The 12584-nt window shown below is 33.8% G+C and overlaps 3 protein-coding genes across 3 annotated transcripts; 2 read left to right on the top strand and 1 right to left on the bottom strand.

The window, feature by feature from the left end:
• The first annotated feature begins 4858 nt into the window (after positions 1 to 4858).
• Positions 4859 to 7221, top strand: LOC110782782 (reticulon-like protein B17). The gene is made up of 8 exons (XM_021987030.2): positions 4859 to 5558; positions 5673 to 5826; positions 5923 to 5997; positions 6084 to 6225; positions 6316 to 6385; positions 6472 to 6537; positions 6624 to 6746; positions 6943 to 7221. Exons 1-8 carry the CDS (start codon positions 5042 to 5044, stop codon positions 7116 to 7118), a joined length of 1323 nt encoding a protein of 440 aa, XP_021842722.1. The 5' UTR covers positions 4859 to 5041; the 3' UTR covers positions 7119 to 7221.
• LOC110782781 (pentatricopeptide repeat-containing protein At2g42920, chloroplastic) lies at positions 7170 to 8884 on the bottom strand. The gene has a single exon (XM_021987029.2). It carries the CDS (start codon positions 8882 to 8884, stop codon positions 7244 to 7246), a length of 1641 nt encoding a protein of 546 aa, XP_021842721.2. The 3' UTR covers positions 7170 to 7243.
• An 872-nt stretch (positions 8885 to 9756) lies between these two features.
• Positions 9757 to 12431, top strand: LOC110782784 (uncharacterized protein At4g28440). The gene is made up of 2 exons (XM_021987031.2): positions 9757 to 10256; positions 11964 to 12431. Exons 1-2 carry the CDS (start codon positions 9998 to 10000, stop codon positions 12152 to 12154), a joined length of 450 nt encoding a protein of 149 aa, XP_021842723.1. The 5' UTR covers positions 9757 to 9997; the 3' UTR covers positions 12155 to 12431.
• Positions 12432 to 12584: the final 153 nt, after the last annotated feature.

The following is a 12584-nucleotide window of genomic DNA, read 5'->3' as shown; positions in this document are numbered from 1 at the left end:
TTTAATTCAAAAATAATTTCGAAATCTTATTTTTCATCGGCCGAAACCATTAGATTACCTGCGTGGCACTCTAATGATTGGATTAATGTTTGATTTCGGATTGAATTTTATCGTAAGTTAGTGTTTGCTTTTTGATAAATTTTACTTTAGATTTATTTTTAAATTATTAGGGTGTTTGATTTTGGATGGAGTTGGATATATTAGTAATTAATTAATTAAAATATTTATGTGGCACCTAATTAAACATCTACGTGACATTCGATTTTTTTTTTATTCAAAAATAAATTAGAAATCTTATTTTTCATTGGCCGAAATCATTGGATTTCTTGCGTGGCGCTCTAATAATTCAGCAAATAAGCCTCATTTATATATATACTAGATTTTAGCCTGTGCGATGCACGAATTCTATTAAATTGTTAAGTTCAAATAAAACTCCTATATACACTAACTGCTATATTTTATATATTACATTAGATTAGTTTTTTATTTTGGTTTGAATTTCATTTTAGATATTTTTTTTTAATTATTAGAGTGTTTGACTTTGAATGAAGTTGTATATGCGTATTAATGTGGCCATAACTGGAAGTCCACCTTGGACCAACCACAGAATGACACATGGCACCCTCATGCTTGCTAAGCAGATGTGCAAAATGTTCGAATGTATTTTCCTTGATGTGGCCATAACTGGAAGTCCATCTTGGACCAACCACATAGTGACACATGACACCCTCATGCTTGCTAAGCAGATATGCAAAACGGTCGAACGTATTTTCCTTGAAGAAAGACACAAGAGGCCAAAATACTTGGAAAGGCCCAATACAAAAACTGCGCATTAAGCCCTACATACCAGATGAGGACACATGTCCGCATCTCTGAGGTCAACCAATCATATGGCTAGGGTTTTAGAACAACTCCCAAAACCCTAGTCCTATAAATAGTTCAGATCTCAAGTTAAAAGACGATCAATTCATTCCTACCTAATTAAACTATTATGCTCTGCCTTCTCTTTAGAAATTATTTCTCTCTCTAGCCAATATTTACTTAGGCATCGGAGGAAATATTCATACAGGAATATTCTTGTTTTACAGGTTGCAAGAAGATCGTGTCAACGCATACTTGATACCTCCGAGGAAATGGTGACACATCATCACCAACTAAGTTCCCACAACAGGTATTATTAGTAATTAATTAATTCATAAAAATATATACGTGACACCTAATTATTTATCTATATGACGCTCAATTTTTTTAATTCAAAATAATTTCGAAATCTTATTTTTCATTGGCCGAAACGATTAGATTTTCTACGTGGCGCTCTAATATTAGATTAGTGTTCGACTCTGGGTTGAATTTTATTTTTGATTAGTATTGGATTTTGGATGAACGTACTCTATTTTAAATTTATTTTTTAATTATTGGAGTGTTTGATTTTGGATTAAATTTTATTTTAGATTAGTACGGAATATTTGATTTTGGATGAACTTTAGTTTAGATTTTTTTTTTTTAATTATTGGAGCGTTTGATTTTGGATGGAGTTGTATATCTTAGTCATTAACTAGCATAGTACCCGTGCGATGCACGGTTTATAATCTAAATATATGAAATCTAAATGATAGTAGTAGACAATTATCATCAAAATAAAGCTTACATATATTTTAATTAATATCAATGATGGATAAATTTGTTATTTTCCCATTTAGTATCGTATTTATTAAAAAAGTTAAAACAAATAAGTGTACATAGACAAAATTATGCGGTACTCGCCCATCAAACTCATTGCCCGATCACTTAACACCTACCCTCCACCATTTACTTTATTCAGATAGAGATGACTGTGAAGCGTGGAAGGACCTCCACAATTGTAATCACCTAAAATCTTATCCCCATCATCGTCACCCATGATAGAAACAATAGTACCAACAGGGCCCCCCACCCAATCCCCTTACTGAAAGGTAAAAAATAAAATTCATCTCCGCTCAATCACCCACCGATATATCAACACCAACCTAAAACTCACCCCTGGAATCAACTTTTTTTTTTTTGTTTTGGTAAGAGAATTTTGAATTTTAAAACTCTATTCTAGAGTTTTTGACAATTTGTGTTATCTGATTGGAGTAATTGAATAAATAACAAAACATTGTAATAGGTAGGTTAGTAGGTACTTTTTTTAATAGATTCAAAATAAATTGGTTGAAGGCCGATAAAAGAGGCGAGCGGGGCTAATAAAAAAAATCCATGCATCCTCGTCATGTCACCCGAGGCGAGTACATTTTTTAACCCCATCACCTACCTAATTGCCTCCACTCCGTCCACCAAGGGCAATGCACGGGGCATATCTCCCAAAAAACTCACCCCACTGACCATATTTCGTCCATATATTCATCAAATAAGTCACTCTGTCTTTCAGCTAATTTTTGAACATATTGACATAAGTTTATTATTAAAATTGATTGTATTATCTATAATATTGATGAAAGTATCTAAAAGTGACACACATAATTAGAATTGGGTGACGGTTCTCTAATCCAATAATTTAAACTTGCCCCATCACCAAGGTGGGTACACGTTATCCTCATATCTGCTCACCAACACCAAATCTCAATTTATTAGTGAATATTAGTCAATCATCTATCTTTATCTTCTTCGTTAGCCCAATCTAAACTCCGAACTCGCCCATATAAAGTGTGATGCATGGTTTACATAACAAAATGTTAATTTTACACGAAATTTACATATAATTGATATTACAATCATTTACATTAACATACAAAAAATACTTTTGTCATTGTAAACATATTAATAATAATTTTGTTATAATATAAGATACTACTACGTACAATATAAACCACTAATTATAAGATATAACCATTATAAAGCCTACGCTGGCTTATGGAGTTAGAAATTTCAAAATCATCTTTTCCCCTTTAGCCCAAATATGATATAATATGATATATTATTAGTAGATCACATATATATCATTATAATGTGCACCCACTTTATTCGACCAAATATTCATTCAAAAATGGCATACTCCACCCTCTTAACTCAATTGACCCAATTAAAAATTTATCTTATTCATCAAATTTTACATCGAACGTACTTAATATAAATCGTAAAATACAAAATTAAAATTTTTTAAGTTATATACGTAGTATATGTAAATGCTCGCCTATCTTATTTGTTATGTCTTTTTATATTACACTTTTTTAAAAATTTGTTAGAAAAAAATATAAATTCCTTCGATCTTCATCATTCTCATCTATCACATATCCAATTAATACACATTTTATGTATCCCGGCCCACCACTTATCTTATTATAATATGATTGTTTTCATAATTGTGCAATAACTTTCTTTTATTCTATTCTCGGCGATATAAACATAAACATAGGGGGTATTTAATTATAAGATACAACCATTATAAAGCCTACGTTGGCTTATGGAGTTAGAAATTCCAAAATCATCTTTGCCCCTTAAGCCCAAATATGATATATTATTAGTAGATCAAATATATTACATTATAATGTGCACCCACTTTATTCGACCAAATATTCATTAAAAAATGTCATACTCCACCCTCTTAACTCAATTGACTCAATTAAAAATTTATCTTATTCATCAACTTTTAAATCGAACGTACTAAATATAATTCGTGAAATACAAAATTAAAATTTTCTCAGTTATATACGTAGTATAGGTAAATGCTCGCCTATCTTATCTTGTTATGTCTTTTTTATATTACACTTTTTTAAAAAAAATTTAGAAAAAAATATAAATTCCTTCGATCTTCATCATTCTCATCTATCACATACCCAATTAATACACATTTTATGTATTCCGACCCACCACTTATCTTATTATGATATGATTATTTTCACAATTGTGCAATAACTTTCTTTTACTCTGTTATCGACGATATAAACATAAACATAGGGGGTATTTATTTACGGAGTAGTTAAATTTTTGTGTCAATATTACGACATGTATTTTTATTAAATTAGTTTTGCATGTATAATTAAATGGACATAATGTGAATCAGATCAGTTGCGTTGACATATACTTTGTATGTCGTAGTAAAACCATTTAATGTTTACTACTTTACTAATACATAAATATAAAAGATATTCTTTAGTTTGACAACAATATCTTTTAAAAATATACTTCGTAATAAGGTATTAAACTAAAGTATATTTCCTTATAATTGATTTATTTAATTAGGAAGGGAAATAGCTGAATAATATTTTTAGCAGGTTTACTATCAACAGAATCTATAAGATTTATAATGAAAAATCAATAATAATTTTCCTAAATTAGAGTGTTATAATTATTTTTGTTTAATTAAAAGAGAGGCGAATCAATGAGTGATTTGTCATCACCACATTGATTTCCTCTCTTTTAGTATAATATATAGATTATTATTTTTATTATTATTTGTCTTTTGCAAAATATTTATTTCTTGCAAAATTTGGACTATAAAAAGGTCATATTTATCAAATTTGGCCATAATTTATTTTTATTTTTTTAAAAGAAAGAAAGACAAAGACAAGAGGCATCCCATTTTTGAGGAAGTCTTGGCCTCAAGTGACTTGTGTCCATATGGACACAAGTGACTTGTAATTGGTACACGCTAATTTGGTATTGGTACTAAGACTAGTATGGTATTAGTATCCCAATACATTGCTAAGAAGTACCAATACAAATTATTTGTGTTATTGGTACTAATATATGCTTTGTTGGTACTAAAAATAATTGTATTTGAGTCACTTGTGTCCACATAAACACAAGTCACTTGAGGTTTAGCAATCCTCTCCGATTTCTTACCGTTAATCATGTGAGCATCACATCATAATTCATCCCGCCGTCAAAATATTCAAAAAAGTCCAAAAGCCACCAAGAAAAAGAGAAAAGAAAACGTTCGTCCATGTCTCCCCAACGGCTACTCCGATTGACCTTTGTATAATCCACCAAAACACTTCAAACTTTAAGACAATCACTCAAATTCTTCCAAATTTTCAAACAATCCACTCAAATTTCATATTCAATGGAATCAATCACACCCCCTCAATTTCACAAATCAGAACCAACCCACAAAACTAAATCAGCTTCAAGACTTGCTTTAATGGCGAATTCCCCAGATTTTGGGAGTGATACAGACAATCAAATCCCTCATTTTTCTGTAGAATATGCGCCTTCACCGTCACCGCGGAAAACCCCATCAAAACCTTCAATTAACAAGCCTAAAAACTTCCTCTCTCTCCATGAACACCTGCTTCTTTCCCCTTCCCCTGTTAAAAAGTCCAGAACCCGGCTTTCAGACCGCCTTGAAACAGCGGATGAAGCTGCTGAACACAGGCGGAAGTGCAAGACTAGAACTAGCTCTAATGGATTGCCTGCTTGTTACTCGCCAAGAAATAATCTCAGGAGATCTAGAAGAAAGATTGACGCTGAGGAAAGAGAAATTGTTGGTGTTGATGAAGGGGTAAAGCCCAGGAAACGAAGAATTAGTTCTAAGTCTAAGAAAGAAAAACTTACTTCAACTCCCTCTCTTGCTCCTTCAAGTAATTAACTTTGCTTCTTTTTTTCTTTTCTTTTTTTTTGTGTAATTATTTTTCTATTAAGCAATTTGATTTTTCTACATTTATTGACTTTTGGAAATTGGTATTTGATTATAGAAAGTAATGATGGAGAAGTAAACGCATTGGATCATCTTGGTCAGCTGATTTGGGAATTGATTATGTGGAGAGATGTTGCTAAATCAAGCCTTTGGTTTGGTTTTGGGTGTCTTTGTATCTTATCTTCCTGCTTTACAAAGGGATTAAGCATTAGGTAAGAAATTACAATTTATTGTTAATTCTTGCAAGAATTTTTGACTATTCTAAGAAATTTATTGCAAACTAACACACTTGATGTTGTGTTTTTCAGCCTTTTCTCAGTGATTTCCCAGTTGGGGTTCCTGTTTTTGGCAGCATCATTCATAGCAAATTCATTGCATCAAAGGTAAATTTATGTAACTGAATTGGAGAAATTGCACGAAATCTACTATTGTTCCTTTATACTTATGCAATTTGCTGTTAACTATGTAGAGAAAATATACCAAGAAATGTGGAAGTTTGCTTGAAAGAGGATGACATATTGAGAGTAATTAGAGTGGTGCTGCCAGGTTTAAACCTTGTAATATCAAAAACAAGAGAGCTTTTCTCTGGAGAGCCATCCATGACCCTCAAAGTAATCATAATTATAACTAGTATTTAATCATTAGTAATCCAATTAGTTGGAATATTATTTGAGGTATTCACATTTGGAATGATGTTACAGGTAGCTTTGTTTCTCTTGGTTGGTTCTGAGTATGGTCACCTTTTAACATTGTGGAGACTTTGTGCACTTGGTATAAACATTTTTCGACTTTGTTGATGTTTTCGTTGATTATATTTTGTTTAGATGCCTTGGTTGAATTTTATTGCAAAATTGCAGGATTTTTTACCAGCTTTACTGGCCCTATGCTGTATTCCTCTTATGCTGCTCAAATAGATAAAAGAGGTACTAAACAAAAAACATTAGCCTCAAACTAATAACGGTTTAACTGTTGTTTTGGCATTCATAGATATTTTTTTTTTTATTCCCAGCTGAGCAATGCAAATCAAGGGTGTTGGAAGCTTGGCGAGCATGTTACCACAAGAAGATTGTAGCTGTATCAGTAGCTACTGCCTTCTGGAATTTGTCCAGTCTTAAAACCCGAGTTTTTGCAGGTGAAATGTCTTTCTTTTTTTTAGATTGTTGGTGTCGAAGAGTGAAGCTTTGTGTGATTGGAAAATTATCTGAAACAGAAGCAGTTGTAGTGTCATATGCTGGTGTTTGTTATCTGATTCACTTGACCAACTTGCATAGAAACATTTGCTGTCTGTTGAACTCATATTATTAATTTGATTTGTTTCCACTTTGCAGCTTTCATCTCCTTAGTGATACTGCGATATTATCGGCAACTACCAGAAACCAAATTGGAAGAAGAAGCTACACATATGATAAAGAAAGTGAAGCCACAAAGACAACCTGCAATCGAACAAGAAATGGAGCCTGAAAAGGCACTGGTTTTGGCAGATGGGGGGAAATCTGACAAATGAGTGACTTGAGAAAACTAAAAATAAAGAGATTATTCCTCTTCCACATTCCTGTACAAATGCAACTTTCATATTTCTTATAATGCTTATTCATTCATATTCTACATATTCACATATAAAGAGAATGCTTATTCATATATTTCTTCCATTAAATTTCCCTCATCATAGTGAGAATGTACAAGAAACATGAGGTGTTGAACTTGAGGATGCAACATTCTACTACCAGACACAAACTCTTGAACTTGTCCATTGATTTCAATGGAACTGCTTCCTTTCTCTTTTTGAACTCGTTTCTCTTTCATCTCAACTCGTTGTTTGATGGCCTTGTCAAACTGACCTGAGGCTGCATAGACATTAGACATAAGTATGTATGCTGAACTTTCATTACAGTCAATTTCCTGAATATGTTTTCCAGCCCGTATTGCCATCTCAATATTTCCATGCTTCCTACAACAAGATAACAATGATCCCCATATAATAGTATCCGGTTCAATTGGCATCCCTTTTATCATCTGTTCTGCCTCATTAAGCAACCCTGCTTCACCCAACACATTAACCATACAATTATAGTGTTTAATTAATGGTTTAACTTTGTATTTTTCAGACATTAACAGGAAATATTCTCTTGCTTGATTGACATTGCCCTTGTAATTACAGGCTGTCAGAACTCCAAGGAAAGTGACATCATTTGGTTCTATATTCAATGACATAAGCTCTGAGAATAATCGGATTGCTTCCTCTTCACAACCATTATTTGCTAGTCCTAAAATCAAGGAATTCCAACTTGATAAACCCTTAATGGTAGCCTTCTGAAACACACTTCGAGCCTTGTCAATGGCACCACACTTGCAATACATGTCCACAATTGCAGTAACCATAACAACATTCAACTCAAACCTATTCTTATTTATAAATTGGTGTATCCATTCTCCTTGTTTAAGAGATCCCAGATTTGCACAAGCATTCAGTAAGCTCACCATTGTGAACTCACTCGCCTTAATCCCATCTTCCTGCATTCTCTTGAAAAGCAACAAAGCTTCCTTAAATTTATCATTCCTAACATACCCACTAATCATACTATTCCATGAAATGGCATTTCTCCTTAAACCCATCTCATCAAATAATCTCCTTGCTTCATCAATTTCCCTACTCTTTGCAAGACCCATGATTAATGAGTTCCATGCCACCACATCGACATTGACATCGACATCAAAATCAAAGACCTTATAGGCTTCACTCAAACATCCAGAGTTAGCATACATATGAATCATAGTATTCCTTATAAAAGGATCAAACACAAGCCCTGATTTTATAATCCTCCCATGAAGCTGAGCTCCATATTGTGGAAGTCCTAGTTGAGCATAAGCTTTAAAAACAGAAGGGTAAGTGAGCCTTTGAGGTTCAACTGTTGCATATTCTAACATGTCTATGAAGAGTAAAATGGCGTTCTGAGGTACCGAGCTTTGAGAGAAACCTCGAATGATGGTATTCCACATAAAGAGGTTAGGGTCATGGATACGAGTGAAGATTGAATAAGCATAGTTAATGTCAGATGCAAGGGAAGTAGCAGAGAAAGCTAATACACGACTAATGGCTATTGGGTGGTTAGCTAAGCCTGTTTTTATGAGGTGGCCATGAATTTTGTTAAGGTCATGTATGGTTGTGCACTGATTTTCAAGTAATGTGAGGTGATTATCATTTGAAATCAAGTTAGAAATGTTGGTTTGTGATGGACTAAGCATGCAAAGCTGGCTCATTTTTGCAATCATTTTTCTGGTGTTTTGGTATTTCTTTTGCAGTAATATGTTAGAGATTAGAGGGTGTGTTTGTGACTTTGTGTGGTCATAGCTAACTCCAGAAGGGATGGTTTTGATAAGATTTTTTAGTTTCTCCAAAAGCCGGTAGTATTATAATATTTACAACTAGTAAGTTGGCCCCAAGTTACTACTTTAAACATTATATATTGTGGTGTGTATTATGTAAAAAGTTGGTGTGTACTCTGTATTATACGCTTGAATGTTCCAAGTATGTATTTATTTACAATAAATATCATATCTCATGATTGACTAAAATGATAAGATATCAACTTTTCATGTGACAAGTCCTTAGTATGAATCTTATTGGAAGACATTTTTTATGTATGTATGTGATACATATTCATCGCTAAGGAAATGATGTGACGTGTTCTAGTGATCGAGGAGTTATATGTAGCACTTATACGTTATAAGAGACACTTTTTAATACAGTATATTAGCATAGAAAGTTCTTAATTTTTCTCAAATAGATAATTCTATATTGGATTTTATATCTCCGTATATGAATTTTCGTAATTGAAATGAAATTTTAAAATATTTCCAAAAACAACCTCACTTACGTTGTAAATTATAATACAATCACTAGTATCTATCTACGTGACACCAATGATGTCTTGGTCTAGTGGTTAAGGCTGAGGGCCTGTGTACAATACCCCTTTTAATATACACGGAGTATTATGGATGACTAATACTCGCCTACTCGGTATTAAATATAGTTTATTTTTTTAATTTTTGAATTTATTAAATATGAAGTAGTTAAGTTTCTATTGTAAAATCATTTCTCCCAAAAAGTTTATTGGAGCAACTCAATCTACAAAAAAAAAAACGAACAGCAACGCACGTCTTCCCTCTGTTTCTCTCTCATCTAACATCTAACGCCCCTTCCGCTTCCGCTTCAATACGGGCCCCCCTTGGTTAAACCTCCCATTTCTGTTTCCTATCATTTCTAGGGTTTCACTCTAAACACTATTTTCTCTCGTCGTCTCCATTTTCTTTTCTAGGGTTAGGGTTTAAGCATTTTCCCCCATTTCTCCCTCCATCTCTCCTCTCGCTTCAAATCCATATCCCATGGCGACAACTCCAGCAACCGCACCCCCTACAACTGCCACGGCGGCCAAGAGAAAGCCGGTGTTTGTAAAGGTTGACCAGCTAAAACCTGGTACTACAGGCCATACATTGACTGTCAAGGTTGTCAGCTGCAAAACAGTTCTAAACAAAGGAAGATCGGCTCCTTCAGCTTCTCTTAACCCTCGCCCTACTCGCATCGCTGAGTGTGTTGTCGGTGATGAGACCGGCGTTATCATCTTTACGGCCCGCAATGAACAAAGTATTCATTTCTGTCTCTAATCCTTTTCATTCTATTGTTTAATTTTTTATCATTTGTTTTGTTTGTATTATGTTGACGATTTGAATAATGTTATGAAATTTAGAATGTAGAAATTGCAAATTTGTGTGCGAGAACAACTTTTCTGGCGGTTTTATGGACTCATTTGTTGTAGATTTATGTTCTTGTCATTCGACTTCGTAATTACCCTTTTAGACCGAAATGTTCAGTGTCGATTGCTTTACTAATTGTGCTCTTATTCTCTAATTTCTTATTTGGTAGTGGTTTTGGAAGCAGATGAATTTCTATTCTATTTTGATTGATTGATCTTATATTGAATCGGTGTGGCTTCGAAATTCCCCTTTATAGACATTTTCGTTTTGCCCCATCAGTTGGAGGGACTTTTCTTCATTTCTGAAGAGTTGAGGAAAATTAAGGAATGAGTGGCATGGGAGTTGTCCTCTCCCAGAGCGTGGTCAGGACTTTTTCTCTGCTGGTGTGCGTCTAGTGGCCATACTGTTTTTTTTTCTTCTTATATATTTGCAAAATATGCTAATAACAATTGACAAACAAAATATAACAAAAAAAAGTTTATGTTATGCCAATTGACCTTGCCTAATTTTCTCCAGTTCTTTTGCGGGTAATTGTTATATTTTTTTCCCATACTAGTTATTTGCCTACCATTCCTAATTTCTCGAAGGAACAGATGCGTCAAGTTTAATACAAGGTCACTAATATCATGTTGCATACCTCAGTATGTTTTTCGGCTGTGGTTGGCTGGTTGCATCCCATGTCTATAAATCCTTTGTCAGTAAGCCTAGCTAGCAGAGAATAGAGATGAACTACTGGTGATATGTAGGCATGTAGCTAGGTCTGTTGAAGTTGTCCATACTTGATTTCCCTATCTGAATTACTTATATTCAATCAACAGTTCAACACTAAAACTATATCGACTTCAGATTATCACGAAGATCATCTGAATCAATTCAGCCTCTGTTTGCCATCCCTGTTCCATAGAGCTGGAAACATGTATTAGGACTGGACTGGTGTTCCATTTCAAGAATGGAGGACTGTGAATTCATGTGGAGATGATATGACAGTATGAATGATGTTATTACCATATAATAGGTCGAGAAATATGATTTGTTGGACATATAGTTCCAGAATATATGTACAAATGATGCCTAGCTGCTCCGGTGAAGTGTAAGGACAATTATTCGGTTTAATTTAGCCAAGTAACAAAGTGGTTATACATAAGCACGCAACAGTATGGAATGATTGATATGATTCCTAGCTTCTCTAGTTTAAGTTAAGGATTGTAATTAGGTGTAGCCTAGCTAACTAATAAAGTTGTTTTACGAAAATGTGGAACAGCATTATGTATGAACACACTACTATGGTCATTTTTATGATGACTGTTAAGATTTTAGTGGTCGAAAATGACTAAGTATAAGGATGAACACCTGTAGTTTTTATTTTAAGACCATTTTCAACCACTAGATTTTCGTGACCATTTTACTTTGAAGTGTGCAAGTATATATTTTTTTCTAGACTATTTTGGATCTTCATCTATTTCATTCATATCAGATGCCAGGTAATTTGATTAAAATGCTGAATCACTCTTTTCATTTATATGTTCCATTAGTGGAAAAATAGATTATTTTTGTTGCATTCTTGTGGATTAGTCTGAATTACTTTTTGCTCTTGTAGTCGACCTCATGGCGGCTGATGCTACAGTGATTCTGCGCAATGCAAAGATCGACATGTTCAAAGGTTCAATGAGGCTTGCTGTCGACAAGTGGGGTCGTGTTGAAGTCACTGAACCTGCAAGCTTTCAGGTTAAGGAGGACAACAATCTCTCCCTCGTGGAATATGAGTTGGTGAATGTTGTCGAAGAATGATGAGAAGTTGTTAGGTTGGAAGTGGGATTTATTTCTATTTTTTTGGGTTTGTGAATTAAAATTGTTATTGCTTTGCAACTTTCACGAGTTTCAACTGCAAATCATCATTAAAGAAGCATTGCCTTTGTGTATTCGTAGAATAGCTTTTTGCTCCTGTTTTCCGTTTACCTTCCAAGTGCAGGTTTTTCTCTTGATCAACCGGTAATCTAAGCTTTACTATTCTAATTGTATTTTTGATATACCCAAACACTTTTATCATGTAGCTTTTGTTACTTTACATGGTTGTCTATCCTTAGGAAACTTGTCTGGATCATGCTATCATATTGTTGCATCCAATATTTGTATTTAACTATAGATGCTGCCTTGAGTATCTTGACAATCATATGGGGTATTCAAGAAATTCTCTTTATAGAGGAGGATATGTAACTCT

This window comes from Spinacia oleracea, chromosome 4, assembly GCF_020520425.1.
Source record: "Spinacia oleracea cultivar Varoflay chromosome 4, BTI_SOV_V1, whole genome shotgun sequence".
NCBI classification, from domain to species: domain Eukaryota; kingdom Viridiplantae; phylum Streptophyta; class Magnoliopsida; order Caryophyllales; family Amaranthaceae; genus Spinacia; species Spinacia oleracea.
Note: the sequence above shows the minus strand (reverse complement) of the source record. Positions and strands in the feature narration are given on the sequence as shown.

What these genes read in the sequence shown, in the direction of transcription:
- LOC110782782 (XM_021987030.2), top strand. Translation starts at nt 5,042, where the DNA reads ATGGAATCAATCACACCCCCTCAATTTCACAAATCAGAACCAACCCAC. An exon ending in GTGGAGACTTTGTGCACTTG is followed by an intron (nt 6,386 to 6,471) that starts GTATAAACATTT and finishes GCAAAATTGCAG; the next exon opens with GATTTTTTACCAGCTTTACT. An exon ending in TGCTCAAATAGATAAAAGAG is followed by an intron (nt 6,538 to 6,623) that starts GTACTAAACAAA and finishes TTTTATTCCCAG; the next exon opens with CTGAGCAATGCAAATCAAGG.
- LOC110782784 (XM_021987031.2), top strand. Translation starts at nt 9,998, where the DNA reads ATGGCGACAACTCCAGCAACCGCACCCCCTACAACTGCCACGGCGGCC. An exon ending in TACGGCCCGCAATGAACAAA is followed by an intron (nt 10,257 to 11,963) that starts GTATTCATTTCT and finishes TTGCTCTTGTAG; the next exon opens with TCGACCTCATGGCGGCTGAT.
- LOC110782781 (XM_021987029.2), bottom strand. Translation starts at nt 8,884, where the DNA reads ATGATTGCAAAAATGAGCCAGCTTTGCATGCTTAGTCCATCACAAACC.